The 24,755-nt window shown below is 41.0% G+C and overlaps 1 protein-coding gene across 4 annotated transcripts in view; it reads left to right on the forward strand.

Annotated features, from left to right (window-relative positions):
* Positions 1-24,755, forward strand: part of DIP2C (disco interacting protein 2 homolog C) — a 335,666-nt gene that overhangs the window by 185,856 nt on the left and 125,055 nt on the right. For all 4 annotated transcript variants that reach the window (XM_049798792.1, XM_049798793.1, XM_049798794.1 and 1 more), the window contains 2 exons: positions 6,323-6,433; positions 24,322-24,447. In XM_049798792.1, the coding sequence (XP_049654749.1) occupies positions 6,323-6,433; positions 24,322-24,447 (237 nt within the window). The remainder of the gene's footprint in view (positions 1-6,322; positions 6,434-24,321; positions 24,448-24,755) is intronic.

The following is a 24,755-nucleotide window of genomic DNA, read 5'->3' on the forward strand; positions in this document are numbered from 1 at the left end:
CAGTTACCGTTTTATGCATTCTTTGTTTTATGATGGGACCTCTGTTTCCTATCCTACAGTAACACCTTATAATATTAAACCTTGTTCAAACACAGAGCAAAAAATACCTTTCTTCAAAGACTTTACACTCTAATAGTTAGGCCAAAAAATGGGTGTAAGGGAAGAAATGAGTACATGATGAAATCAGTTAGCAATGAGGATAGTGCTTTCAGCACTCAGCATGATGGTTTTTGGGGGGAGGGTATTTTTAGTACACATCACAATCAGGGTGTTTTTCAAAGAATTTGAAGAATTTCCATGAAATATCTGTTGGTGTTCATGGAGACCATCTGTAAAACATAAGAGCATAGGAGGAAACATGAAGGTGTTGTTCTAAAAACCTGAAAAATGGGTAAGAAAGATGGCTCAGTCAGAGGTGAGCAATGGAGAGTAGAAAGGAGATATACCATTGAGGGTCTTGAAACAAAGCTTGCCTGTGCTGGAGCAGAGCAGCTGGAGCCAGTGGAGGCATATGAAGAACTGGATGCTGCTGTCAAAACGAGAAACTGCTGGAATTCACAATACTGCCCAAATTTGTCTGCAGTGTAAGTTGACCAGCACATTGGTGAATGTGTTTGCTATGTGGATAGGTAGCCTTTTTCTACATATTCTAAAAGAATCTTCAAATGGTACACTGAAGCTGTGGGGCTGTCTAGAGAAAAATGGAAATCAAACATTGCATGTGAATTGGAGCTGTAATGTGATGTCCACCATCACTGAGATAATGGAGAGAAAAAAGAAGCCCATGATAGCCATGCTAAGCTTGAACTGAAAGCTAAAGCTTGGAAGGAAATGCTGGAAGGCAAGATCGAGATTGTAATAAGGAAAGAAGATGATCAGTTTCAAGTATGTGCATTGTTTGAAATTGGAACCAAGTGCAGGAGTAAGTGTGAAAGCTCACCTGTGAAGGAAAGATTGTTCATTAAACATATCTTATCAGAAACTCCATTTTTTCCAGATTTATCTGGCAGAAAGCGGCTCCACTTTCCTGAATGTCTTTAATTAGGAGTGTTGCATTTTAAATCTCCTTTGGCTTATCCAGTGAATTTGTTACTTAGATGTACATTTGATGGGAAGAGTGAAATGCCATGCTAGGTAATAAATTCCATGGGGATGGTGTGACATTTAACCTGTTTACAAAATACACAAAGTGTTTATCTCCTGGCTTTACTTTTAAAGCTGAGCCACCAGCCATTGCGTAGAAGCTCAGGAAATACTTTGAACAGAAGGTAAATACAGTTTCTTAAAACTGCACTGCAAACACTGTTTGCCTTCCTTCCCAGTAGCCCTGGAGCTGCTGGGTTTATCCTACAGCTCTCAGTCCTGGTGGCACACACTGCAAGTTAGTTTTAGAACAATAAATGTAGCCTGCATCTAAGAATGCCTTCTATTTCTTGTCCATTAGACATTTCAGCTTTTAAATATTTTTAGATTCCAAAATTTGACACAGATATAGGAATTAGAGATACATCAAAGCAACTTGTCAGCTGTCATTAAGGAAACAATTGTCCTCTGTTACTGAGGGCAATGTGGCTATTACCACATTATCAGCACACAGCACTGCAATTTAGCTACAAGAAGAAGTAATAAAGAAGGGAGGAACAAAGAGGTGAAGGCAAAAAAAGAAGGAAGGAGATGAAGCCTGCTTCTAGCTGACAGTCTGGTGCCTTCCATGCACTTAAAAATAAAACTATGCAGCTTGCAGTGGTATTGCTTAAATAGCTTTACTGAGGATCTTGCATTTTTAGCTAAACACAGTGAAGGCAGGATCCAACTTGCAGATTAGGATTTGTAGATTCATATATCTGCATTAAGTTGTCTGCCTATGAACCTGGTATTTAAGTTCCCATTCTTATGAGAAGAGACACAATTAATTCAGTTGATGAAACCCAGAGAGCTTTTCAGCTTATTCCGTAGCAGATACCTTCACTGACCACCAGTGTAGCTCTCAAGTCTTCACTGGGCTCATGGAGTTGCCTGAAGATTGTTCAGGATTTCTTATGGTATCAGAGACATTTGCACAGAGCGAGCACATATAAAACAGGACTTAAAGGGGACATATGCCATTCTGGTCAAACCAGGTATCATAGTCCATAACATCTTAAAAGACATTGGGCACCTCTGTTTAGATTCCTGAGTCCTGGTCTAGGTCTCTGTTTTTCATAATGGGAGCTTAGCTTAAGCATCTTCTTGTAGACACCTAAATATAGGTGTCTTAATCTGCAAGCTGAATCCCACATTAGCAGCATTAGATAAATGAACTAATGCTTGCATTAAGAACGTGGCTGTTTGCTCCAGCGCACCTGGTAATGCTTATGTGTAACGTGATGAGTATAAAGCACTGATTTCTCAGCCTTTTATATAAAATAACTGTGTTCCAGCATATATATTTTGCTAAAATTCATGACTTGTAATGAGTCAATCTTTAGTGTTAATTATGCTTACCTTTTAAAGTCCTGCTTTAGCTGCAAGACTGGGGTAGGCTATGGCATTACTAAGAATGGTGCCAGTTTGACAGTGACTGTGATTGTGTCTGTGCACAGGGCACTGATGTGACACTGTCCTTTCTTTTATGAAAGCCATTCATTGCTCTGCTGCCTTCTTAAATTTAGGAATCGATCCAAGTATGAATTCTCAAAGCCCATTACGCCACCGCTTCCACTGATTCACAAATGCATCTGAGCGAAGCCACACTTGAACAAGCATTAGCACTTAACTCACGGACCCTGTGTGCTGGCTGTGAAAGCTATCAATTTTGGGGATTTAGTTCTGTTCATAAGTAGAAGTGGGGAAAAAAAAGAAGATGCTTGTTACTGCACTATATTGGTAGAGCCTTCATGGAGGTGAACAATTCTGCTGTTAACACTGCTTCGCTATTTATGGCAACACTTCACTGATTTCATGGTATTCATTATTCTGCATGGCTTTTACTCCTACCCATTGCTGAGGAACGGCAGCGTGTAGGTTCTCGCTATTGTGTACTTTGTCTCACACCACCGTTGGTGCTGTGTGAGGGAGCGGGTGCACGGGAAGCGAAGGTGTGAGTCCAGGAGGTGCCAGCTAATTCCTGCTCCAGCTCCTTCAGTAAGGAACCGTCATCAGGTTTCCCACTGTCTCGCCAAAGTGGGGTGATGCTTTGTTTTTTCTCATGTTAAAGGAACTCGGTACGAACCGAGATCTCCCCACAGATGGCTGATGGAGAGCTTCTCCTCTCTGTTTTAGTGCAGAATTAACTTCCTTGTGTAAATCGGTGCTATCGGCGAGCTAAGTTCACACGTCCTGCTCCATACGTGGGTAGAGGTTTATTCGCTGTTTTTATATTTATGGGCAAGTGGGAAGTAAAGCCATCAAATGATCCCCAGGCCTCATAAAAGCAGTAGATATTTTGATATTCTCATTTACTTTGCTATGGCTTTAAGTGACTACTAGTGTAGGATGTTGGGGCTGTCTCTTCCCTACCTGTACAAAGAAACTCCGTAGTAGCCATTGTGTCAGAAGAGACTTACTTAACAAACACACATGTACAAAGTAGGAGGGAGGTAAACTAGTTCAAGTGTCTCAATTTTAAGATTAGATGAGAGATTTCTGCATCTGTAGTAAGAACAAGTAGCGGTATAATCTCCGTAGTGAGCTGGAGGAGGGAAGAGCCCTTTGCAGTTTTAGGGGGTGCCTTGGGCAGCCGTGCTGCCCGGCCAGTTGGGCATCCTGCTGTCTTCTGCAATGTCAGGGTCAGTGTTTGAGGTTACTTTATCCTTTACGCCTTGAAAAGGAGCTTTGTGCACTGCCCACAGCTGCAGAAGAGACTGAGACACCTGAGGGCTCTCATAGCCACGTGGCCAGGAGAAGGAAACCACGGGCTTGAATGTATTTTGTCCACTGGCTTTCAGGTCTGCCTGAAAGGTCTCCCTCCTACAGCAGCTGTGTACCACTTTGTAACTGATGCTTTTCCTCACAGTTTCATTTCCTCTCAGTGTTTCTAAAGCCTGTTGCATGTGGTTTTTTTGTTGGAAGGATGCATTTAATCCCCTTTTCCTGTATAATCATGATGCTGTACTTCAGTAGTAACACCTAAATTATTTTTGTTCATTCTTCTCCACACGCTGTTGCCCTACACAAGTCATTTGCCATGGGAAGTTGTGGCGCTGCTTTCTTTACAAAAGCTCTGTCCTACAGCAGCAAGTTCAGGTCCATGATTTTGTGGTGTGGTTTTTTTTAGGATTTTTGTAAACATATGTGATTTCCAGAAAGTATCTCATTCCTGACAATATGGATAGGAACTGAGATGAGTAATAGTGGTTAGCATCTTGTACAGACTGAAAATTTTCGGTCAAAAATAATTTTATTGTTAACTTTATATTGCTGGTTCTCAGGGTGACTCAATAAAGAAAGAAAAACTCTAAATATACAAGGGAGGAGAAAATATTTCTTCTGATTATTTCAATGATTCAGAAGTTAGGTTCACCTGCCTTAAAGAGTAGAAAGGCTTGAGGACAAGTGAAATTACACAGTACTGTAGTGTGGAGACAGAGCAGTTAAATGAAGACATTTTATTTGATTTAAGAGTATTAATTATTAATCACAATCTGAGTAGAAGGAAATTTATGGATTCACTCTGTCTTTTATGCGCCTGTGAGATTTTACTCCAAGTATGTTTTTTAGCCAACCAGCCACTTCGCCACAAAATCAAAGCAGACTTGACATTGCTGATATTCCAAAGATTTAAGAAAGAAGCTGTATTTTGAGTTCAGTTTGTTTTCACAAAGAAGTAAGTGTACAATGCGAACTTTTTTAAAAGATGCTTTTTAAAGAGTCCATTGAAACATAGTTGAAACTCACTGAAGTCAACATAGTATTTTCAGTTGGTCTGTATTGTACATAAAAATTCTTGTTTCCCCAAAAGTAAACTCTTATCCCCCTCCAATAAGCAGGCATTGAGTAGTTCAGAAATAGGAGTGGAGAGTTTTTACATTGTGTTTTAATTGAAAAATATGAACATATTTCCGAGCATTGTTTTGTTGAATCCAATTTCAATTTATTAGTCACCCATTTGAATACTTAATTATTAATAATTTAATTAAGTAATTTTAACAGATCTTTCCCACCATCAACCCTAAAAGCAAGAGGCCAGTTTTACTTCTGTCCCCACAGCTACGCATATTGTGTAACTACTATTTAAAGACAAAAAAATAAAAGGAAAGAATTAATTTAATTTCTTTAGTTACTCCTGGGTTTTTGCCCCTGTGCATCACAGTGCCTAACGCTCTGTGTTTTATTACCTCTAAGATGAATGCATCACTTACTGGGCTTGTCTGCTCAGGCTCGGCTCTGGGGGAGAGCAAGGTAGCGTATTATGCCACTGCTACAGATGCAGGTTTGCTTTCTTTTCCTTTTGTTTGCTTGAATTTTCCTGCTTAAGTAATTCACTTTTCTCTGGAAGTTGTCAAGGAACATTCGTTTCTAGAAGTGTTATATACAATGCTGATGTTATACCACTGCTGTCGTTAAAGGAGCCTTTAAGAAAATACCTGTTTTTAAAAAAAGCAGATTTGCAATGAGAAAGGGATGATTACAAGGTTTGAATCTTAAATACTGGATGTTTAGGCCTGGCATACTGAGATGCTGCAGGTATATATTATAAGGCTGAGTTATTTTTATTGTTTTGCTGGAATAGATTACTATTTTCAGCCTGGTTTCATGCAGTTACTGTTTACTTTCTAGCCTTTGGTAGCTGAAAATGCCTATAGATATTAATATATAGTTCCCTTTTTGCAGGGTATCTAGTTTCCATAGGTTAGTATTGTGTTGTCACCAGCCAATATCATCCAACTTCATGAGGTTTTAGATAATACACACTAAGTCTATTAGGAACTAAGGCTAAGTCTTCTTAGGAACTGTTTTTAACCAATTTCCAGGAAAGCTTCAAGATCCATTGCAAAGGTGTCTGCATTTATTAGTACATTAAAATATTTCCTGAATACTGTTTTATGAAAGATCACCTGTTTGGGAGAAGAAAAACACCACCAAGCTTACTGTCTATATGCTCTTCTTATGTAGTCTATGATCCTGGAAAAAGATTGTCTTAGAGAAACCCAGGAAAATAACCATACCAGAAAAGCTGACCAGAGGCATGTACTGTGTAACCAATTGACATGACATGGTTTAGCCACTGAATGTTCATTTTCTACTTCTAGTGTAGGCTGAACTCCTCCTCACTATTAACTTCTGGAATTCAATCAGAATGAGCATGTTTTTGTTTTTGTTTTTGTTTTTTTAATTAATGCAGGGGTGGACCAGGCATTACCACAAGAGCGTCGAACTCCTGTTACTCCATCCTCTTCCTCTCGATACCACCGTCGCAGGTCCTCAGGGTCACGGGATGAGCGCTATAGATCAGGTAAGCAGAACCGAAGACCACGGAACTGGAATGAAAATTTGAAATGGCTAGTTCTGTTCTTTGCTTTTTTAAAAGAATTTTGCTGTAAACTCATGTAGTAGCTATACATGAGAAATATTCGTTGTACGAATACAGAGACACCGTCCAAACATGCAGGGGTGGAGTTACAAAGCCAAAGTACATCTGGAATTGAATCTGGCAACAAGAAGGGCTTCTACAGGCACATCAGCAGCAAAAGGAAGACCAGGCAAAATGTGGGCCCACTGCTGAATGGGGCAGGGGATCGGGTGACAAAGGGCACGGAAAAGGCCAAGACACTTAATGTTTTCTTTGCCTTGGTCTTTACTGGTGAGACTTGCGTTGAAGAATCTAAGGCCCCCGAGACCAGTGGGAAAGTCTTGAGCAATGAAAAACTACCCTCCTTGAAGGAGGATCAGGACAGAAAACATTTGGACAAACCGAACATGTACAACTTCATGGGACATGGTGGGATGCATGATTGGCCAATGTTACTGTGAGGCTACTCTCAATTCTTTGAAAGGTTGTGGCAATCAGGTGAGGTTGCTGAGGACTGGAAGAAAACAAGGTGCATTCCTGTCTTCAAGAATGGCAAGAAGTAGGATCAGGGAAACTACAGGCCAGTCAGCCTCACCTCAGTCTCTGAGAAGGTGGTGGAGCAAATAATCCTTGAAACTGTTTTTGAATACATGAAGGACAAGGAGGTGATTGGGAGTAGTCGGCATGGATTTATGAAGTCCTCTTATTAGGTGGCTCAATCCATGCTTGATCAACCTGATGGCCTTCTACAATGAGGTGACTGCCTTGGAGGTTGAGAGAAGAGCAGTGCATGTTGTACGCCTTGACTTTAGTAAGGCTTTTGACAGTGTTTCTCATAACATCCTCATTGACAAACTGGTGAAATATGGATTAGATAAGTGGACAGTGAGGAGGACTGAAAATTGGCTGAAGTGTTGAGCTCAGAGAGTTTTGATCAGCAGCACAAAGTCTAGCTGGACACCAGTCTCTAGTGGTGTACTCTAGGGGTGAATACTGGTTCTGGTACTTCTTAATAGCTTTATTAGTGACCTTGCTGGTGAGACAGTGCACCCTTCACACATTTCCAGATGGTACCAAATTGGGAGGAATGGTTGATACACCAGGTGGGTGTAATGTCATTCAGAGGGACCTGGACAGGCTGGAGGAGTGGGCAAACTGGAATCTAGTGAAGTTCAACAAGGGGAAATGCAGAGTCCTGTGCCTGGGCAGGAATAACCCCGTGCACTTGGACAGCCTGGGGGCCCACCGGCTGGAAAGCAGCTTGGCAGCAAAGTTCTGGTGCTTAACAAGGTAAACCTGAGCCAGCAAGGTGCTCTTATGGCAAAGGCGGCCAACAGGCTCCTGGGCTGCACTAGGAGGAATGCTGCCTGCAGGTCAAGGACGGTGATACTTCCCCTCTTCTCAGCACTGGTGAGGCACATCTGGAGTGCTGGGTCTAGTGCTGGGCACCCCAGTACAAGAGAGATACAGATACTGGAGTTAGTCCAGCAAACGACCACAAAGATGATCAAGGAATAGAGCCTCTGATATGTGAGGAGAGGCTGCGAGAGCTGGCATTGTGCAGCCTGTAGAGGAGAAGGCTCAGGGCGATCTTACCCATGTGTGTAAGTACCTGATGGGGGAAGTAAAGAAGGTGGAGCCAGACTGCTCTCAGTGGTGCTCAGGGACAGGACAAGAGACAGTAGGCACAAACTGAAATATGAAAAATTCCATTTAAGCATAAGAAAAAACTTTTTTACTCTTTAAGAGTGGTTAAGCACTGGCACAGGTTGCCCAGAGAGGTTGTGGTGTCTCCATCCTTGAAGCTATTCAAAACCTTACAGGACATGGCCCCAAGCAGTACGCTGTAGGTGACCCTGCTTTGAGCAGGGAGTTGGACTGGATGATCTCCAGAGGTTCTTGCTGACATCCACTAGTCTGTGGTTCTGTGGCACAGCTGGATTTTATTCTACTGATTCTAGTTCGGTGAATGCCATAAGAAAAATATTTAATTTGAAGTATAGCAAGTTGGGAACATCATTATGCCCTAAATAGAAGCACTGATTAAGGGAAGATAAAATTAATTTCAGAGCTGAACAAAAGGGTAAAATCTCATTTCCAAATGAATGGGATACAAGTCTCTTCACGAAGCTGCTCCAGATGTAACACAAAATGAAGGAAGTTATTGGTTTATAACTGAAGGAAAAGTGAGCTCTGAAACTTCTTTTACCTTTGAAGGCAAAAACTGCATGCGCTACAGGGGTAGGTGTGCTTAGCTGTTGTTTCAACTGCTACAGGGATTGCTGCAGTATCAGTACCCTTCTCATATGATGGTTTGCTGCTGCGTCTCTTGCAGCTGCAGAATAAGGGAGCTATAGACAGCAGCACCCATCAGTGGTTGTGGCAGAGAGACCCTTGCAAGCTGAGAGTCAGGAGCCAGGGACTGATGGTTGTGGAGGGCACTGAGGAGCCAACTGTGGAAGTTCTGGATTGTGTTTGAGAGATGCATCTTGCTGGACAGTCAGACTCATTGTGCTGACACAACTGGAAAATTACAGTGAACTCCTTATTAAACCTTTTGTAACATATCTCTCGTTCATTCCATTAGTCATAGAGCTTGCCAGTCCCATTTAAAGGAAAATGAAATGATAAATGATGGCAGAGAAGGTTCACGTATGTCCAGACCATTCTGATAAATTTGACAAACTCTCCTCTCCCCTCAGAAACCTTGGGTTCACACTGTAGATGCTGCTGGTTTTTCATTGAATAATGGTTGTGGGATCTGCGTAGTAATTCCTTGATGCATAAGCTCCTAGAAGCCTCTCCCGCATTACACTGAATATCGTCTGATTTCTACCCAGTGTTTTTAAAGAGGTGAAAATACTATTCCTGAAATTGTCAAGTTTGTGGGTGTGCAACCCATGGTCCTCAAACCTCCAAGCTGTGACTCTCCAGAGCAGTTCTGTTAAAAACGTGTATTTGACTGTATGTTGAAAGTCGTCTCTTTAAGGTATGCTTGCCATTTGTAAACTAAGATGTTGAGTCAGTCTGGGGATGGGCAAAAGGAGACATCATGCATGTCTTCTTCCCTGTGTGCCTCTCCTGATACCCCAGGAGTGCTCCAAGTTGGTCTTGCTGCTTCTTGGGTTCAGTCTCTGTGTGCTGCCTTAAAACGAAGGCGTTTGTTCAGTGAAATGGTACATAAGGTCCTGCCTTAGGAATGGAGCAAAGTGTTGTAATTATACATATAAATAATAAAGACACAAACTTTGTTGCTGAGAGGAGAAGTAAGGAATTGAATGTAAAGGGTTGCTTGTTGTTAGTGCAGGAGTTTAATCTTGGGAGAGTCAGGACTATACTATAAATTCAGATCTCTCTTGCTGCTCTGAAAATGTCCTTGTTGTTAAAACTGGAAAGCTTGACAGTATTTTGGGGGCTTATGGCAGGGCTCTGAATTCCTACCTTGATTGCTATCTAGCATGACTCCTCAGCAAGTCACCAAGTTCTCCAGCAAATTTGTTTGAACAGCTACTGCATCTTCACTCACTCAAAAGAAAACTCTATGTAGCAAATATCAATGAAGGTAAATGCAAAGTTCCATTTCAATTTTGAAATGTTATCAGATCTTCCAATTTAGTTTCAGAGGAGCTTTGCTAAGATACAGTGCAATGTTCCTACCCTGATTTATGTTCTCCCCTTCTATACATTGCTCCTGTGAGATCAGAAGTCTCTTTCTTGGTCTCATGACTCACACTCTATTACTGCAGGTTACAAACTTGCAAGTCAGATTTCTTTCTGGTTTTCTTGTCTTCAGATTCAGATTTGCTTCAGGTAGAAGCCTTTGTTTTGCTTGTTGTTTTGCTGTGCTTAATACTTCAGTATCTCTGCTCTGATCATATTGTGATTATTAGATCCTAGCTGTTACCCAGTTTCAGTGCTTGTTATCATATTTGGCACATCTTCTTGGAAAAGGCCCAAAACAAAATGAATGTGCAGTCTTTAACCAGTAAGTAATTCACTTCTAGGAAAACATTTCCCTTCCTTAGCTTTTTTGCACAATTTATTTCAATTAACATCTGCAAACAAGTCCTCTATTCCAACTCTGATCAAAGTCCTTTCCTGTCTCTTCTTGGTAAGGTTTTCCTAATTGGAAGTCTAACATACTGAAAGTCATCCAACTCTCCTTCCATGCCTTTGCTTTTTACATAAATTTAGATGTCAGTGAAGATTGTTTAATGAACTCTCTTTGGAGGCTCAGAATCATTGCTGCCACTAATATCACCTTCAACTTACGCTTTTTTATTATGGAAAATGTCAGACTGTGACATTTTTAATCCCTACCTATTTTCTCACATCAGTCTTTTTTTATTATTATTATTATTATTATTATTTCATTAATGTTGTAACAGAATTTTTCAGCACTATAATTTTGAAAACCTGGTTTCTGTGATTTTTATATTCTAAATAAAATTGACTCTGAGTTTATGGAAGCTATTTTTTTTTCCTAAATGTTCCTGGCACATTTTGTGTTTTAAGATAATTTGATTTTAGAATTCAGCCTACATTGGGAATTTAGTCTAATTCTTTAGAACCAGAAAGGTTTAAAATTTCCTGGCTGCTTCTTTTTATACAGGAGGGGATCCTGAAATCATTATGTTTTGAAATGTCAGCTTCTTTGATCATTTTTCAGATGTCTAAAGAAATAGATAATGCTATAAGTGTAGTAACTGAGTGACTGCAGGGTTAAGCTATATTATACAAATGTGGCAGCTAGTTTAGGTAATACTCATAAGCATTTTTTATTTGTTTACTACTGAATATAAAAATTCTTGTAGTATTTACTCACTTAGAAACAGTATTTGGAAAGGTTTGCCAAGTGTAGATCACGGCAATGTTTTTCTCTTAGCAGCTGCTGTTCCTTAGCTAGTGCCTGTACTATAATATTATCTGGGGGCTCAAGATGACACTGAAGCCAAATGTTGCTGTAGGCCGGATCAGTAACTTCTGCCAAGAGGCTTTTCTGGCCAGTAGCTTTTCAGGCAAGAAAACCCCATCAAAGGAAAACTGGCTTGCACTTCACTTCTGCTTCTGCATGCAGAATAGATGTCAGCATCTGGCTTGATCTGGCTCAAGTGACGTGAAGCAAAAGCAGGCACAGACTCGAGTACAAAGTTAGTAACGGTCATGTAGATGTAGCTGCAGTTGGACGTACGGTTTTCTTTCCTTAGTGCAGTTCAGAAGCTAGGTTTCTCGGGTACTTTTGGAAGCTGCAAATCCATGGATTTGGTATGGTGTGGTATGAGATAAGGAGATAGGAATTATGTGGTGGAGTAAACAAGTATGTAACTTGAATGGCTTAGCTTTCACAGTCTTATTGTGCTGTCTAAATGAACTAGCTCTGTCGAATACTGAGATTTTCAGAGGATGTTGGCCCTACATGTCTTCCATACAGTCACTAGGGACCTGCTGCTCCCTGGTTAGCATCAGCTGCATTCTGCGCCTGCTAACATTGAAATCCCATGTAGAAGGACCTGAAGCTTCTGCCACCATTATTTAAAAAAACATCATGTAGCCTTTCTTGCTTTTGGAAGAACAGTCTTACTTCTTTGGTGCTCTACAATAGTGATCTGTAACCTCTCCACAGAGTAGCCCCGAAGTGCTAAAACTGCTCCTAGAGTTTGGCCCCTTGCCTGCGGCTGTCCTTCTGGTGGCCTGACGCAGAGCTGGGCTCTACTGCCACGTAAAGGCTGCAGCGCAGTACAGCAGCATCTGCTGCTGTGGCAGCTCCGAATGAAATACCCCCATGGGTAAACTGGGCAGATTAGAAATTGGGTTTCTTGATCACGATAAATATCCCCCAGATCTGTGTCTCTCAGCCAGTCACGGCCTGCGGGTTTCAGAGAGCAGCTCTCTGTCAGAGACTTCTCAGCACCTATTTTAACTACTCTCCAGAGAACAAGTTATCCTCCCTCAGCTGGGTGTTCAACACATGGAGAAATGAAACATCAGGTCCTTACTAACTTCATTTTTCCAAAGGGACACCCCTGTGGCCTTTAGAGTATGCCGAAACAAAAAGCTTTAGTTCTCCATCCCAATGCTGAAAGCCAGAGCACCTTCTCATGCGCCAGGACCTGGCTTTTACTGTTTCCACACCTGTCAGTAAAAAAACCCCAAAGGGATGATGTAAATACAGGAAAAGTATGCACCAATAAAAACTAAAAACTAAAAAAAAAACAACATTAAGTGATAGAAAATGTGGTGCAATATGTTCAAATGCATATGCTGGGAATGAGATAGCAGCTCTTGGCTGTATGATTTCTGCTGTAGAATTCTCCTCTGATGAGATGAGGATATGACAGATGGGTTGGGCCAAGTTTATTAAGTCCCTTGTTTCTCATGAGGTCCCTAAGAGGCCTTGAAGATGACCAGTGTTCTGCACTGCCTGGAGCAAGTGTAATGCATAAGAAAAATGAGACCAGTGAGCTCTAAAAACTGTGTTTTCCAGATGTCAGAAATGATGTGGGAAGTTGCAGCGTAAGTGAAATTGCACTGCCTCTATGTCTAAGGGTTCATGGTGTCCTAGAGGAAAGACCAGCAAATGAGACCACATGTGCTACATGAACTATGTGGACAAATTTTAAAAGGCACAGCAGTAAAGCTGGGAAATGGAGTATTTTGAGAAATGGCGAATGTGGATTCAGCATCTCTCAGCTGGTAGCATGGAGGAAGGGTACTGCTGGTAAGGTGGTTGTGGTGCCTGGACTCTCAGGAGGGAGTACCTCCTTTCTCCCACTCTTGCTGATTTTTTTTCTCATACATTTAACTTCAGAAGATGAGAAAGAAAAAATCGGTCCAGTACACCATTCTTGGAGGGCTGCCAACCCCTGCCCCAGAGATCCCACCGCTGCAGAGAACAGCTCTTTTTCCAAGCACACTCAGCACTTCTTTTAAAAGACATCTTAATATAGGAGATTTTTGGAGATGCTGCCAAAACAAATGCATCCTAACTACAACTCTCCCAGCTCAAATTCCTGAGCCACCTTTCCCACACTGTGGTTCAACAGGGAAAAGGCTGAACAGCTTATAATGAGTGTGAAATCATTAAACTTCAAAACAAATCATCCCAGGCTAGGTTTGAGGGGCATTTGAAATAAGGGAGCTAGCAATGAAAGAATGTTTCCTGTAGACCCAAATCCTAGAGGAGAAGTTGGCACCAGACCCTAGGTAGCTGAGCTGCTCTTCTGTAGGATCTTCAATATGTGCCTTACCATGTATTTGTTCTCATTTACCATGAGGTAAGTGTGTGTATGAACTGTAGCAAAGGTTGCTGACATTTTGCATGTTTACAGCTTACCTCATGGTGATTTTAAAATACATGGGTAGTTTATATTTTGCATTTTTTAAGAGACATTCAAGATCTCGTTCTGCAATCTTGCCAAAACTGACAAAACTGAATTACACTATGAGAATATAGGAGTTGTAGCACATCGTAGAAGAAAGGATGGAATGGGAAGATTTGAGGAATCATTTTTATTGAAGCCTTATCATTTAGCATTTCTCCAAAGAATAAGGAGAAAGAAAAATATGATGAATGTGCTATGCATCAAGACGGGCCTGCATATAAGTATTAAGGTGGGTCATCATAAAACAAAGAATTTGTTAACCCTTCAGGTGGGCAAGGGTTGCTTGGAAGAGTTAATCTGAATTAATTAACCTGGCTGTAGACACACTTATTCAGAAATAAATTAATTTCCTATTTGATTTAGCTTACTTACAGACTTAATTTCAAGCTCAAACTCAATCAGAGCAGAAAAGAGGTTGAAGAAAAGCTTTTGCAAATATGCAATTTATATGACTACATCCTTGCTTTTGACCCAGCAGAAAAAATTGTAAGGATAATTGCAGAACTCCTGAGGAAAATTACTCAAGGATCTCCAGAGAGAAACAAATAGAAAGTTGATTTACTTCAGATCATATAATAAGGGGGCCTGAGATGAAGTCACTATGTGAAGCTGACTTCCAGATTGCATTACAAATGAGATAATAAATAAATGGAGGGATGGAAATTATTAGTGGCAGGCCTGCATGGCTTTTTTATTATTATTATTTCATTTATAAGTAGAGTTAATATAGTTTTAAATCTCAGAGATTAGAGAAAACTATTTTAAAATCAGCTTTTTTATAATACCTGAAGAATCCAAAGTAAACCAAGAACCATGCCTTTCAGCAAAACTAACAGTAAAGTCGTAAAGAATTCAGTCTTCTGCATTGGTGTCCATCACATAACCTCTGTGCTTCACAGCCTGCTTAAAAGCGTTCAGCTTTTACCTTCCTTCCACCCAGAATTATGGATTATCACCACTGCCATCCAAAGTGGGAGATGGCAGACACGCTTTTCTTCTTTAGAGTTAAGGTTTCTGAGTGCGTGAGAGCATACCACATTTCTGGCTTCTTCATGTGTGCAGCAGGAGGACAGAAGATGCCCGGGAGGTACTTAGCAGCGGCTGAATAATGGCACGGCGCAGCCCTTCACAGAGTGCGTGGCGTGAAGTTTTCTGCACCGGTGGAGTTTGTAGGCTGCAACAACCTAGAAAACCCAGGCCTTTTCCAGTGGCACATTCATGGGATTGCAGATGTTTTCTAAAACGCTGACTTTTCATTGTCAAAATCTTGCAGGTCAACAAAATTTGGCCCCAACTTCATGAAAAGTCAGCAGAACTTTCCCCTGCATATCCATGTATCCCCAGTTCCCAGCCAAACCAGAGGCCCATATATGGTTTAAACATCCCAAAGTCTGAAACTTACACACTTGTTTTTTGAAATGTAAGCAACAGTTTATTTCTGTTAGTAACCTCCACAGCCCTCATATAGAGTGTCGTCTTAGAGCAGATGTTCTTGCATTCAGTCGGGTATTCACTGTTTGTTGTGAATGCCATATTTCAGAATTAATAGCACACCTGCTTGCAGCTGGAGAGAAATTAGGTGTCACACTGTTCAGGCTATGTGCTTTCTTACCTTAATACCCAGAGAGATTGTGAAAGTATTTTGAGACTGCTTCATTATAGCATCACCCACCGCAAAGATCCGTTGTTACGGGGACTCATTTACTTTCACATTCCCAGGGGTGAGATGATTTTGCAAGGACTGATCTGTGTTGGATGAACACAGCAATTTCTATGAAATCACTTGCCCTGTATCTGCCTGAAAATAAGTCAGTGCTGTCAGCCCAGGACAATCAAAAGACAAAGCCGAACTGTAATCTGTTCTGATGATACCACATTTACCATGTCTCACCCTATTTAGTATGTCCTGATTGCATTTCCAGTAGATGTAGCTACCAAATTATCTCTACTCAGAGTATTTACAGGCCACGTATTAGGAAATGAATTCTCAGTATATCCTTCGTTTCCATGGTAGCTACAACAAAGGTCTGATTAAACTCATAAGAGACTTTCATGCTTTCAACTACTAGTTTCCTGTAAGGCAGCAATTGCCAACCTTTCCTCTGTATAATTACAGCACATACTATTGCTATACTTAGCATTGCCTTATCTACAATTTTCAGTCAAAATTCACCTTTGATAGTACCGGTGGGGTCGGGGAGCCTGTTTTCCTATCATAGTATCAGTTGCCTCCCAGTAATAACTCAAAAGCTGTTAGGATTCTTCCGTTGCACTATGTGTTGATGCAGCAATAACTGCCCTTGCTTCTGTTGCCTCCTGCCTCTCTCTGCCTGTTCTTCCAGCTGTTTTCCTTGATGTCACCCCGGATACTGGCTTCCCTGAGATAGACTTGTGGTTTTACTTATTTGTTAAATGCCTGACTTCAGGGCTGATCCTTTACTGCAATATAAATAAGACATAAATATGTATTATATGTACATAAATAACCTCTTATTAAAAATCCTTTGGCATTCTAAACTCATTAGTGCAGAGTATCAGCCTTCTTGATCTTAATAATCTACTGTTCTGCAAGCAAGTCACTTGTGTTTGTGGACTACCCCACAAAAAACAAGGATGCTGTATCATCATGTTACCAGGAGTTGGCTACTAAAGCAAAGGAAGAAAGATTGTTTCCAAAGGCTAAATCAAAAAAAAAAAAGACAAATATAGGTCAGGGGAGAGGAATTACATGAGGCAAAAAGAACAAACAGATGAAAGGGATGAATTCGTATCACATTGAGGTATGTCTCCCAGCAGTTTTATTCTTTCGGGGGTAAAGTCCCCTGAGGGGAGGGGTGGAAGTACCATTACTTCAAAACTGGAAAACCAGGCTGCAGAAGATCTGTTAGGTAATTCAGCATCTGTACAGCAAAAATTAGGCAACAGCTTGTTTCTCCATATTTGTGTTTCTTAGACAGCTGGTGATTGGGTATCAAGGCTTTATAGTTACTGGGAAACTGAAAACTTGAGCAAAAACAACAGAAGTAATACATTTTTTCTGAAACATAGGTAGAAGCAGACTTCTGCTATCTTGATTCTAGCAGTGCACGATTCCTATCTACAGCAAGTCTAATTTCTTGTCTTAAAAAGAAACAGGGCTGCGTGATAAATTAGATGCAAGAGAACCACTTGACATACAACTGCAAGACCTGATTTAAGTACAAAAGAAGATGCTGTTTTTCTTTTGTATGCTGAGGCATTTTATGCAAGGAGTGCAAGGAACAGTTTCATAATGTAGAAATTTTTAATGTAATGATGCTTACCATGGGAGGAGTGCCCTGTTTTGTGATCTCTGTAGAACTAACACCCAGATCCCTGATCCATGAGGAGGTATCACTTTCCTTACAGTATGTTGAATGTTCGACATGCCTATGGAGCAAATGCAGCTAATACTGAATAAGGAAAGCCGCTGAGGCATGTTATACTCATATAGGAAAAAAATTTTTAACAACCCCTCCACATTGAGGAAGAATGCAACTGTAATTTGTTGAATAGGTTTTTGTTTTTTAAAAAAGAGCTGAACAAAAAAGAGCAAACTCATTCTCCTGCTAAAAGCTGCAAAAGTCTGTGGGAGGACTAGGAATATGTAGCATATTTCAAATGTCTCAGTTACAGTTCAGAGCTTTCAAGGACACTGTATCTGGCCCACGTAAGGAATGGGGCATCCCTGTTTGTGGGGTGTAAGGGGAAGGGCGAGTCAGGATTATGCTCCATGCCAAATGAGGATGCACACTTCAGAAGAGTGCTCTTCTACCAGCTGTAGAGAAACATGAGATACTGCAGCATGGCTCCCGATGTGGACCAGGAAATGGCTGACCTTGTTCATTGCACAACAATTGCTTTCTTGCTTCAGGAAAGGAAAGCTGATTGCTTGTGGAGCTTATCTGAGCCTACAAGGATCATACGTACTGCCTTCCCCAAAGTCGATAGCTAGGAGAAGACAGCTTGCCACACAGGAAACTCGCCACTTTTTGTAAATACACATGCATTTGTGCAAGGAGGAGAGAAAGTATGTTCTACAGAAAAGACTTCAGTAAAAGTTCAGAAGAGGCTTTTCCTATCCCAGAGCCAATACAAACCAGACTAAAACTCCTGGCCAGGCTCTCTGTCTGTGTGCCAACCCAACTACTGACTAAAAAAAAAAATTGCCTTATCACCTCTCAAAAAAAATTACATTCCATGTCATCAAAAATGTAGGGAATAAATGGTTAAAGAACGCTGTGAAAAAAGGGGTAAACAGTATGAGCAATCTTTAATTAACAGTGTTTGCTTCTGCATTTCTGGGCATCGTTATTTAACCTTTGAACACTGCCGTTGTGTTGCAATGCAGTTGATACAGTTATGTCCCTAACATCTTCTTTCACCCAGTTGTCCCTGTTGAGAATAGGTTGCTCTGTCCCATTACAACATGTGTTGAAAATGAACAGTCTCTGAGCACAGGCTTATCCCTCTGGCATGGCTCTGTGCCAACCACCGACTCTCCAGTCTTCCGCTGGTTTGTTATGCCAGTGGGGTCCCATCGGAGCAGCGTGCCAGTGCAGGTATAATGTCACTTTGCTCCACAGAATCAGGGGTGGGCTTGCTCCCTTCTCCATGGGCGGTCAAATGCACTGATGTGTTGAACATGCAGCCGTTAGATCACACTGAGGGATAAAGCTGGGGAAGACCATGGAGAACACTGTGTCCATATCAAGCTGGTGCTGTGTAATAATGTATGTTAGTGTCCTGGTTTCAGGTGGGATAGAGTTAATTGTCTTCCTAGTAGCTGGTACAGTGCTATGTTTTGAGTTCAGTATGCGAAGAATGTTGATAACACACTGATGTTTTCAGTTGTTGCTCAGTAGAGTTTAGACGAAAGTCAAGGATTTTTCAGCTTCTCATGCCCAGCCAGCAAGAAAGCTGGAGGGGCACAAGAAGTTGGCACAGGACACAGCCAGGGCACCTGACCCAAACTGGCCAACGGTGTATTCCATACCATGGGACGTCCCATCTAGTTTAGGAACTGGGAAGTGGGGGCAGGGAATCGCCGCTCGGGGACTGGCGGGGTGTCGGTCGGCGGGTGGTGAGCAATTGCCCTGCGCATCATTTGTACATTCCAATCCTTTTATTATTGCTGTTGTCATTTTATTAGTGTTACCATTATCATTATTAGTTTCTTCTTTTCTGTTCTATTAAACCATTCTTATCTCAACCCATGAGTTTTACCTCTTTTTCCCAATTTTTTCCCCCATCACACTGGGTGGGGGGAAAGTGAGTGAGCGGCTGCATGGTGCTTAGTTGCTGGCTGGGGTTAAACCATGACAGTTAGTGGGTTGGTTTTTCTCCTAAGCCTTTTCTGTTGAACAAGGAGCACAATATTGTGCCAAGTTGCAGGATAAACCAGATGAAAAGAGTGACTACGCTAAGCAGAGCACCTCCTGGGAAAGCTGGGCAATTTGTCCTACTGATGGAATGAGGAGTTTACCTCTATTTGCAATAGATAAGAGTTTCTGATTACAGAGCGCAGTGGCCAAAGCCATGGGTGATCCATCACTTTGGGAGTCTGAGCTTATGAACCTTCATCCTCTATGCCAGTTTTAATTTCTCTGCCCTTTGTTTTGAGGTCTCATCTCTTGTTTAATGGATTGTTAGCTCTTTGAAGAGAAACTTTCTCTCTACCACGTGCTTGTTTTTACAGTTCCACTTCCTTTGTATTTCACGTACTCTCTTTGCTCCCAGAAGTATGCTTGCCCTCTCTATCTTGTCATAGAAAGTAAAGGGAGAGAAAAAACAAATAAAAATGCTTGAATGCAACAGAGAAAAGACTGGGGACAGAGCTGTTTTGTCTGAAGTTTGCTAAGTATTATCAGGCAGCCTATAAGAAATATGTGTCAGGTTGAATACTGAACACCAGGTTGATTGCAAAGCAAAAGTTAACCAAGTAATTTTCCCAAGCGTGTTGCTTTACTCTTACCCATTTATTGATACCTTGAGTACAAACTCACAAATTGGATTCAACATATGGTTGGCCAACCTAAAACAGTGGAGGACAATAGCAGATAAGGAGCTGCGCATTGGTTCCTACTATAGATAGAGTTGGTGATATTTTACTCTGTGCTCTAGATTTTCCATTGAGACTTCCTTGTAGAAAAGCCAGGTGGGAAGAGTATAAAACTTTTGCTACTTATAGGAGTGCTTTGAATGGTCAGGACCTGGAGTCGTTCTATCAGCTGTAACAGTATAGTTAGGAATGTCACAGACTTCTACATGAAAGAATATTTTGCCTAAAAGCATTTTCTTTCCACTTAGACCCGGGACTTTTTCAGAAGGCTTGAGTGCACCTACATCAAGGTATATCTGCATTGAAACTCTATCAGAAGTTTATAGTAGGTGAGAAATTGTAGCATGCCACACTATAAGGAAAGAGAGGAGAGGTGGGGGGTTTGTTGATTTTTTTTTTTTTTTTTTTTTATTTATTAATGAAAGCTCCTAACTGTGTGGCGTTTCTGGACAAAATCTTCATACTTGGAACAATTTTTTTCAGGAAAATTTAACAAGAAATCTGTGTTTTAAAGCAATGCTCAGTCACAATGTGATGAATTCAGTTAGCCTGAGTGTGCCAGAGTAGATTGAGAAGACAGTTCAGAGACTTTTGTCAGACCTGCAATACAAGAGGCATCACCCTGACAGAGACAGTTTGAAATTTTAATGTGATGTTCTCTGCTGATGCTCTGTATGACACGTGGAGAATACAAACTTCTTTGTGTTGATGGGATTTGGGGGGATAAGCAGTTTCCTGTCCCGAGGGAACTTGGATATGTCTTCCTACCCTCATCATACTATGTCCCAGTGTGTATCACAAATGTGGTTTCCTTCCTTCAGTGAACAAGGAGTTTCCAATAACTATTGTATAAATTCCTATTACAAGTCTCCCTGTATTTTTCCAGTAGCTGCTATGGACAGATTGTGGGCAAGCAGTGGGAGAGAATGGGTCACATACGATATGACAGACACCATAGCCCATCTTTCACCAAGGTAAAGAGCTACCACACTGTTGCTGAGATTGATAAGAAGCAAATCACCAGGGTCACCCTTTGGTGAGGAGTGTGTGTTTCAGTTTAGGTTTGAATCCATGCTTCATGAAACTATGAAAAGAGATGATTAGTTGTATTTTGGACAACATTCGTTGTGACACATCAGCAGACTTGACTTGGCTTGTAGATCACAAAAGCAAAACTAGAACCTAGAGAAAAGCAAAGCATGTGTATGGAAAGTGCATACTTAAGCTGATACTTAGGGGGAACAAACCTACTTACTGTTTCTCTCTTGCTGTGGTTACAGGATGGGGGCTATAACCCATGAGTTGTTCTCAAGTGTAATTCTTAAGTATCAGTCTGGCTTTCCCTCACATTTCTGATTTCTCAATACTTTGGGACTTAGTCTCTAGGTATGAATGGCTTGAATGCTGTTCATTAGCTTAACAAGTCCAGCTCTGTACAAGGCTGTCAAAATAGGTTGAAGAGCATCTTCAGAACTCATCAATAAGCTTTCATTCAAAAAGAAGACCATACAAACTATATAGGCTGTTATTCATTCTTTACCTAATCCTTAGTCTTTTTTTATATGCTTAGGGACACTTCGTTTAGCCAAGATTTTATTCCTGGGAGAGAACGTTGTGAAAAGATTTATCACCCAAGCTTGACTGTTTCTGCTGCCTTTTCTTCCTCTCCCGCTAAAAGCCTGTAAGCTCTTGCTGATAGTCCCTGGACCACCTCTGGACTGTCTGTCCTCAGCTTTTCCTAGGCAAGTGTCCTGTTTTTCTTGGTAGCCTCTATACTCTGAGTAATGCCTTCAGAATAGCTGACCTTGCAGGCTTGGCTGCGAGCAGGTGTGCACGTTCCTTCTCCCCAGTCAGCTTCCTGCTTGTTTATTGAGAGTTTCTTATCTTTTCCATTGTTTCTGCTTTCCTGTGTGCTTTTGGAGTTGGGGTTTTTTTAGTAATCTGTAGTTTGGTTTATTCCACAGTAACTCATTACAAATAAACATATCAGGCATGTGCTTTATTAAGAAAAGAATTCAATTTCTGGACTCCCGTGGACTCATTTGAAAATCAAAACCCTGCAGAGTGTGTTTTTTAATTAAGCTGATGAGTTTGCCTTCTTACATCAAAAAAGAAATCAAAGAATTTGCAAGTTATGATTCAGTGTCCGGCTGTCAGTAAGCATTTTAATAATGATTTTCTGTCAGCTCTCCTCCTTTAAAAAACTTTTGAAGAATTTGAGTTACACCTCATCTCCCTCCTAATACTTACAGTAAAAACCAATCCTAAATACAACAATAGACAATTAATTCTTCCTGTCTTGATCAGCAAAATTTGTTCTCTTCCAAAAATTTCTGTAGAGTTTGGGGTTTTTTTCTAAAGGGAACCTCATTTTTTACTGCTTGATATCTAATTGCTATCCTTTGAAAGAACACCAAGAATGTTCCCTGTTTGTTGGATAAGAAACACAAATTATTAGTGAGCATGTTCAGTCCTGTATATGTTATTGGCATTGGTGTGGAGTGAGCAGGTAGGAATTTATCTTGGGGACATGCTGTTAGGTAAAAACTTCCATTGTTTATTTTCTTAGCCTGATACTTTTCACATAAACTTTTCATCAGATTTTAATTATAAGAAAGACCTTAAACCTTCTACTTTAAAATAATGACTTGACAGGAGAGAAATTGTTTTCTGGCTTGATGTTAGCATTGCAATCTTCCTCAGTTTTGGAGCCTCATGGCTTTTTGGTCTTTTGAGTATGCTCTTTCAGCTTTGCTGTTTGCTTTTCTTGCTTTGCTTTCACTGACATGCTCGTCCTTTTCATGATTTAAAACAAAAGCAAAAAAACAGCTCACAGAAGCAGCTGATAACATTCTTTTTCTTAGACTTACTCTTCCCTGCAGTCTTTCCACTGAGAGGTGCTTAAACCCTGGCAGAAGATAGGGAACACTATTATTAAAAATGAGACATAGTGGCTTATCAGCAAAGTGTATCATCTAACGCTTCTAGTCATCCTTCCCAGTTATTACTTAAAACAAGTTAGTTACACCAATGTGATTCAACCAGCAGCTCTTCAAATAAAGATATACATACTCTTCTCTTTCGTGTGGCTTTTCTTGGGGAACATTGCCTGTTCGGAGCTGCCACCACATCAACACAGGAGTAGGAAGCAGGCTGTGCGCTGCAAACCACCTTACAAGGGTGGCCTTCAAACAGATTCAGCAGCAGCAGAAGTGGGATCACTCTGGATTAAACCTGCTTCACTATTCTCCTACTTCACAAATGGGAACAGCTAAATAGTGCACACAATTTGCTGTGTTTTCTACAGCTGACTAAGGACAACTGGTTAAAAGGCAACGTCTAATGTGCTTCCAGTTGTGTGCCAGGTGGTCAGTGTGTGACAACTTCTTTAACCATCAGTGACTTTTGTTGGCTGCATACTGTCTCCTCATGTACATCTTGTCCCGAAACCATATGCAGACAAACAGTGCAAGGCAGTAAACTAAAGGCAGACTTATTTCAATGTACAGTTATGGTAGTTATTAAAAGATTTGCACAAAACAAAGTAATTAATCAAAACATGTTGTTAGTGTCTTTTAGACATGATAAATGGCCTTTTTCAGACTTGGGAAGGCAGACAGCTATATAGACACGTGAAAGATAGAGAAGCTCTTCACTAGCGATGTCCGCATGGAGAAAGGATCTGTTGGATGCTTTGGAATGGGCTGGTGTGAGCTGTGTGTAGCACAAGCCTGCAAAGCACAAGGCCTGCACTCAGAAAAAGCACAAGGCCTTCTGCTTTTTCTTCTCATTCCACCTCAGGCCAACCCTATGTAATACTTACTTTTCTGTGAATAAAGCCAAGTGAAGGAAGCAGGAGAAGGATTTGGGAATGGGGGACCTGCTGCCATTTTTGTTACGACATTTCACATACCTCTTACCTTTCAAATAAATGTTACTGTTTGTTTAGGCTGTGTGACTTTTGTGTAGATTGGAAACCTCATTCATTTAAAAAACAGGCAATGTTAATACGCCACTCTTTCATTGAAAATAGTAATGGTTACTGAAGTAATAGCTCTTGATGAAACAGAGGGCTGCTCTGGGGAAGCGGAGTTCCTACTCTTCAAATACTTCAATGCTGTTCTGGGAATATCATACAGCTCAAAGGGCTTGTTTGTTGGTACAGCACTTCACTATAGCTGCTTTTTCTACAGTGAGGACAACTTACGCAGTCCCTCTGAGATCCTGTGCATTCCTTGCCTTTCATCATTCGATACGCGTTGTCAGCCTAGCTGGCATACAGACGAACCTGCGCGCAGGTGCACTGAATGCACAAACAAACAGCTCGTTTCTGTCTGAAACACTAGCTTGAAATCTCTCTTTCCTTCCAGATGTCCACACAGAAGCAGTCCAGGCAGCCCTTGCTAAACATAAAGAAAGGAAAATGGCAGTCCCCATGCCCTCCAAACGACGTTCATTGGTGGTCCAAACATCAATGGATGCCTACACACCTCCAGGTGAGCATCTCTGTGTATTTTATAAGAATTTTAAAAATGGTTCTTTGTGCTGCTAGGAACTAATAATCTGCCTGCATAGATAGTAACAGAAATGTCATTTGAAGCATGCTGGGCAGAAAACATTGAGATATGTTTGAAGAGGAGAAGGTGAACTGAATGGTTGGAAAGTCAACTAGGGCAGTTCGCATGATTGCTTTGTCCTTGGTGGTATCTCAACTTGCCTTGGTCCTTTTGGTTTTATGAGGACCTAACTGTGGCCAGCTTGTCATATTTTCTGTGACTCAAAGTTCCTTTCAAGTTTCTGGTTT

Source organism: Accipiter gentilis, chromosome 4, assembly GCF_929443795.1.
Source record: "Accipiter gentilis chromosome 4, bAccGen1.1, whole genome shotgun sequence".
Lineage (NCBI taxonomy): Eukaryota > Metazoa > Chordata > Aves > Accipitriformes > Accipitridae > Astur > Astur gentilis.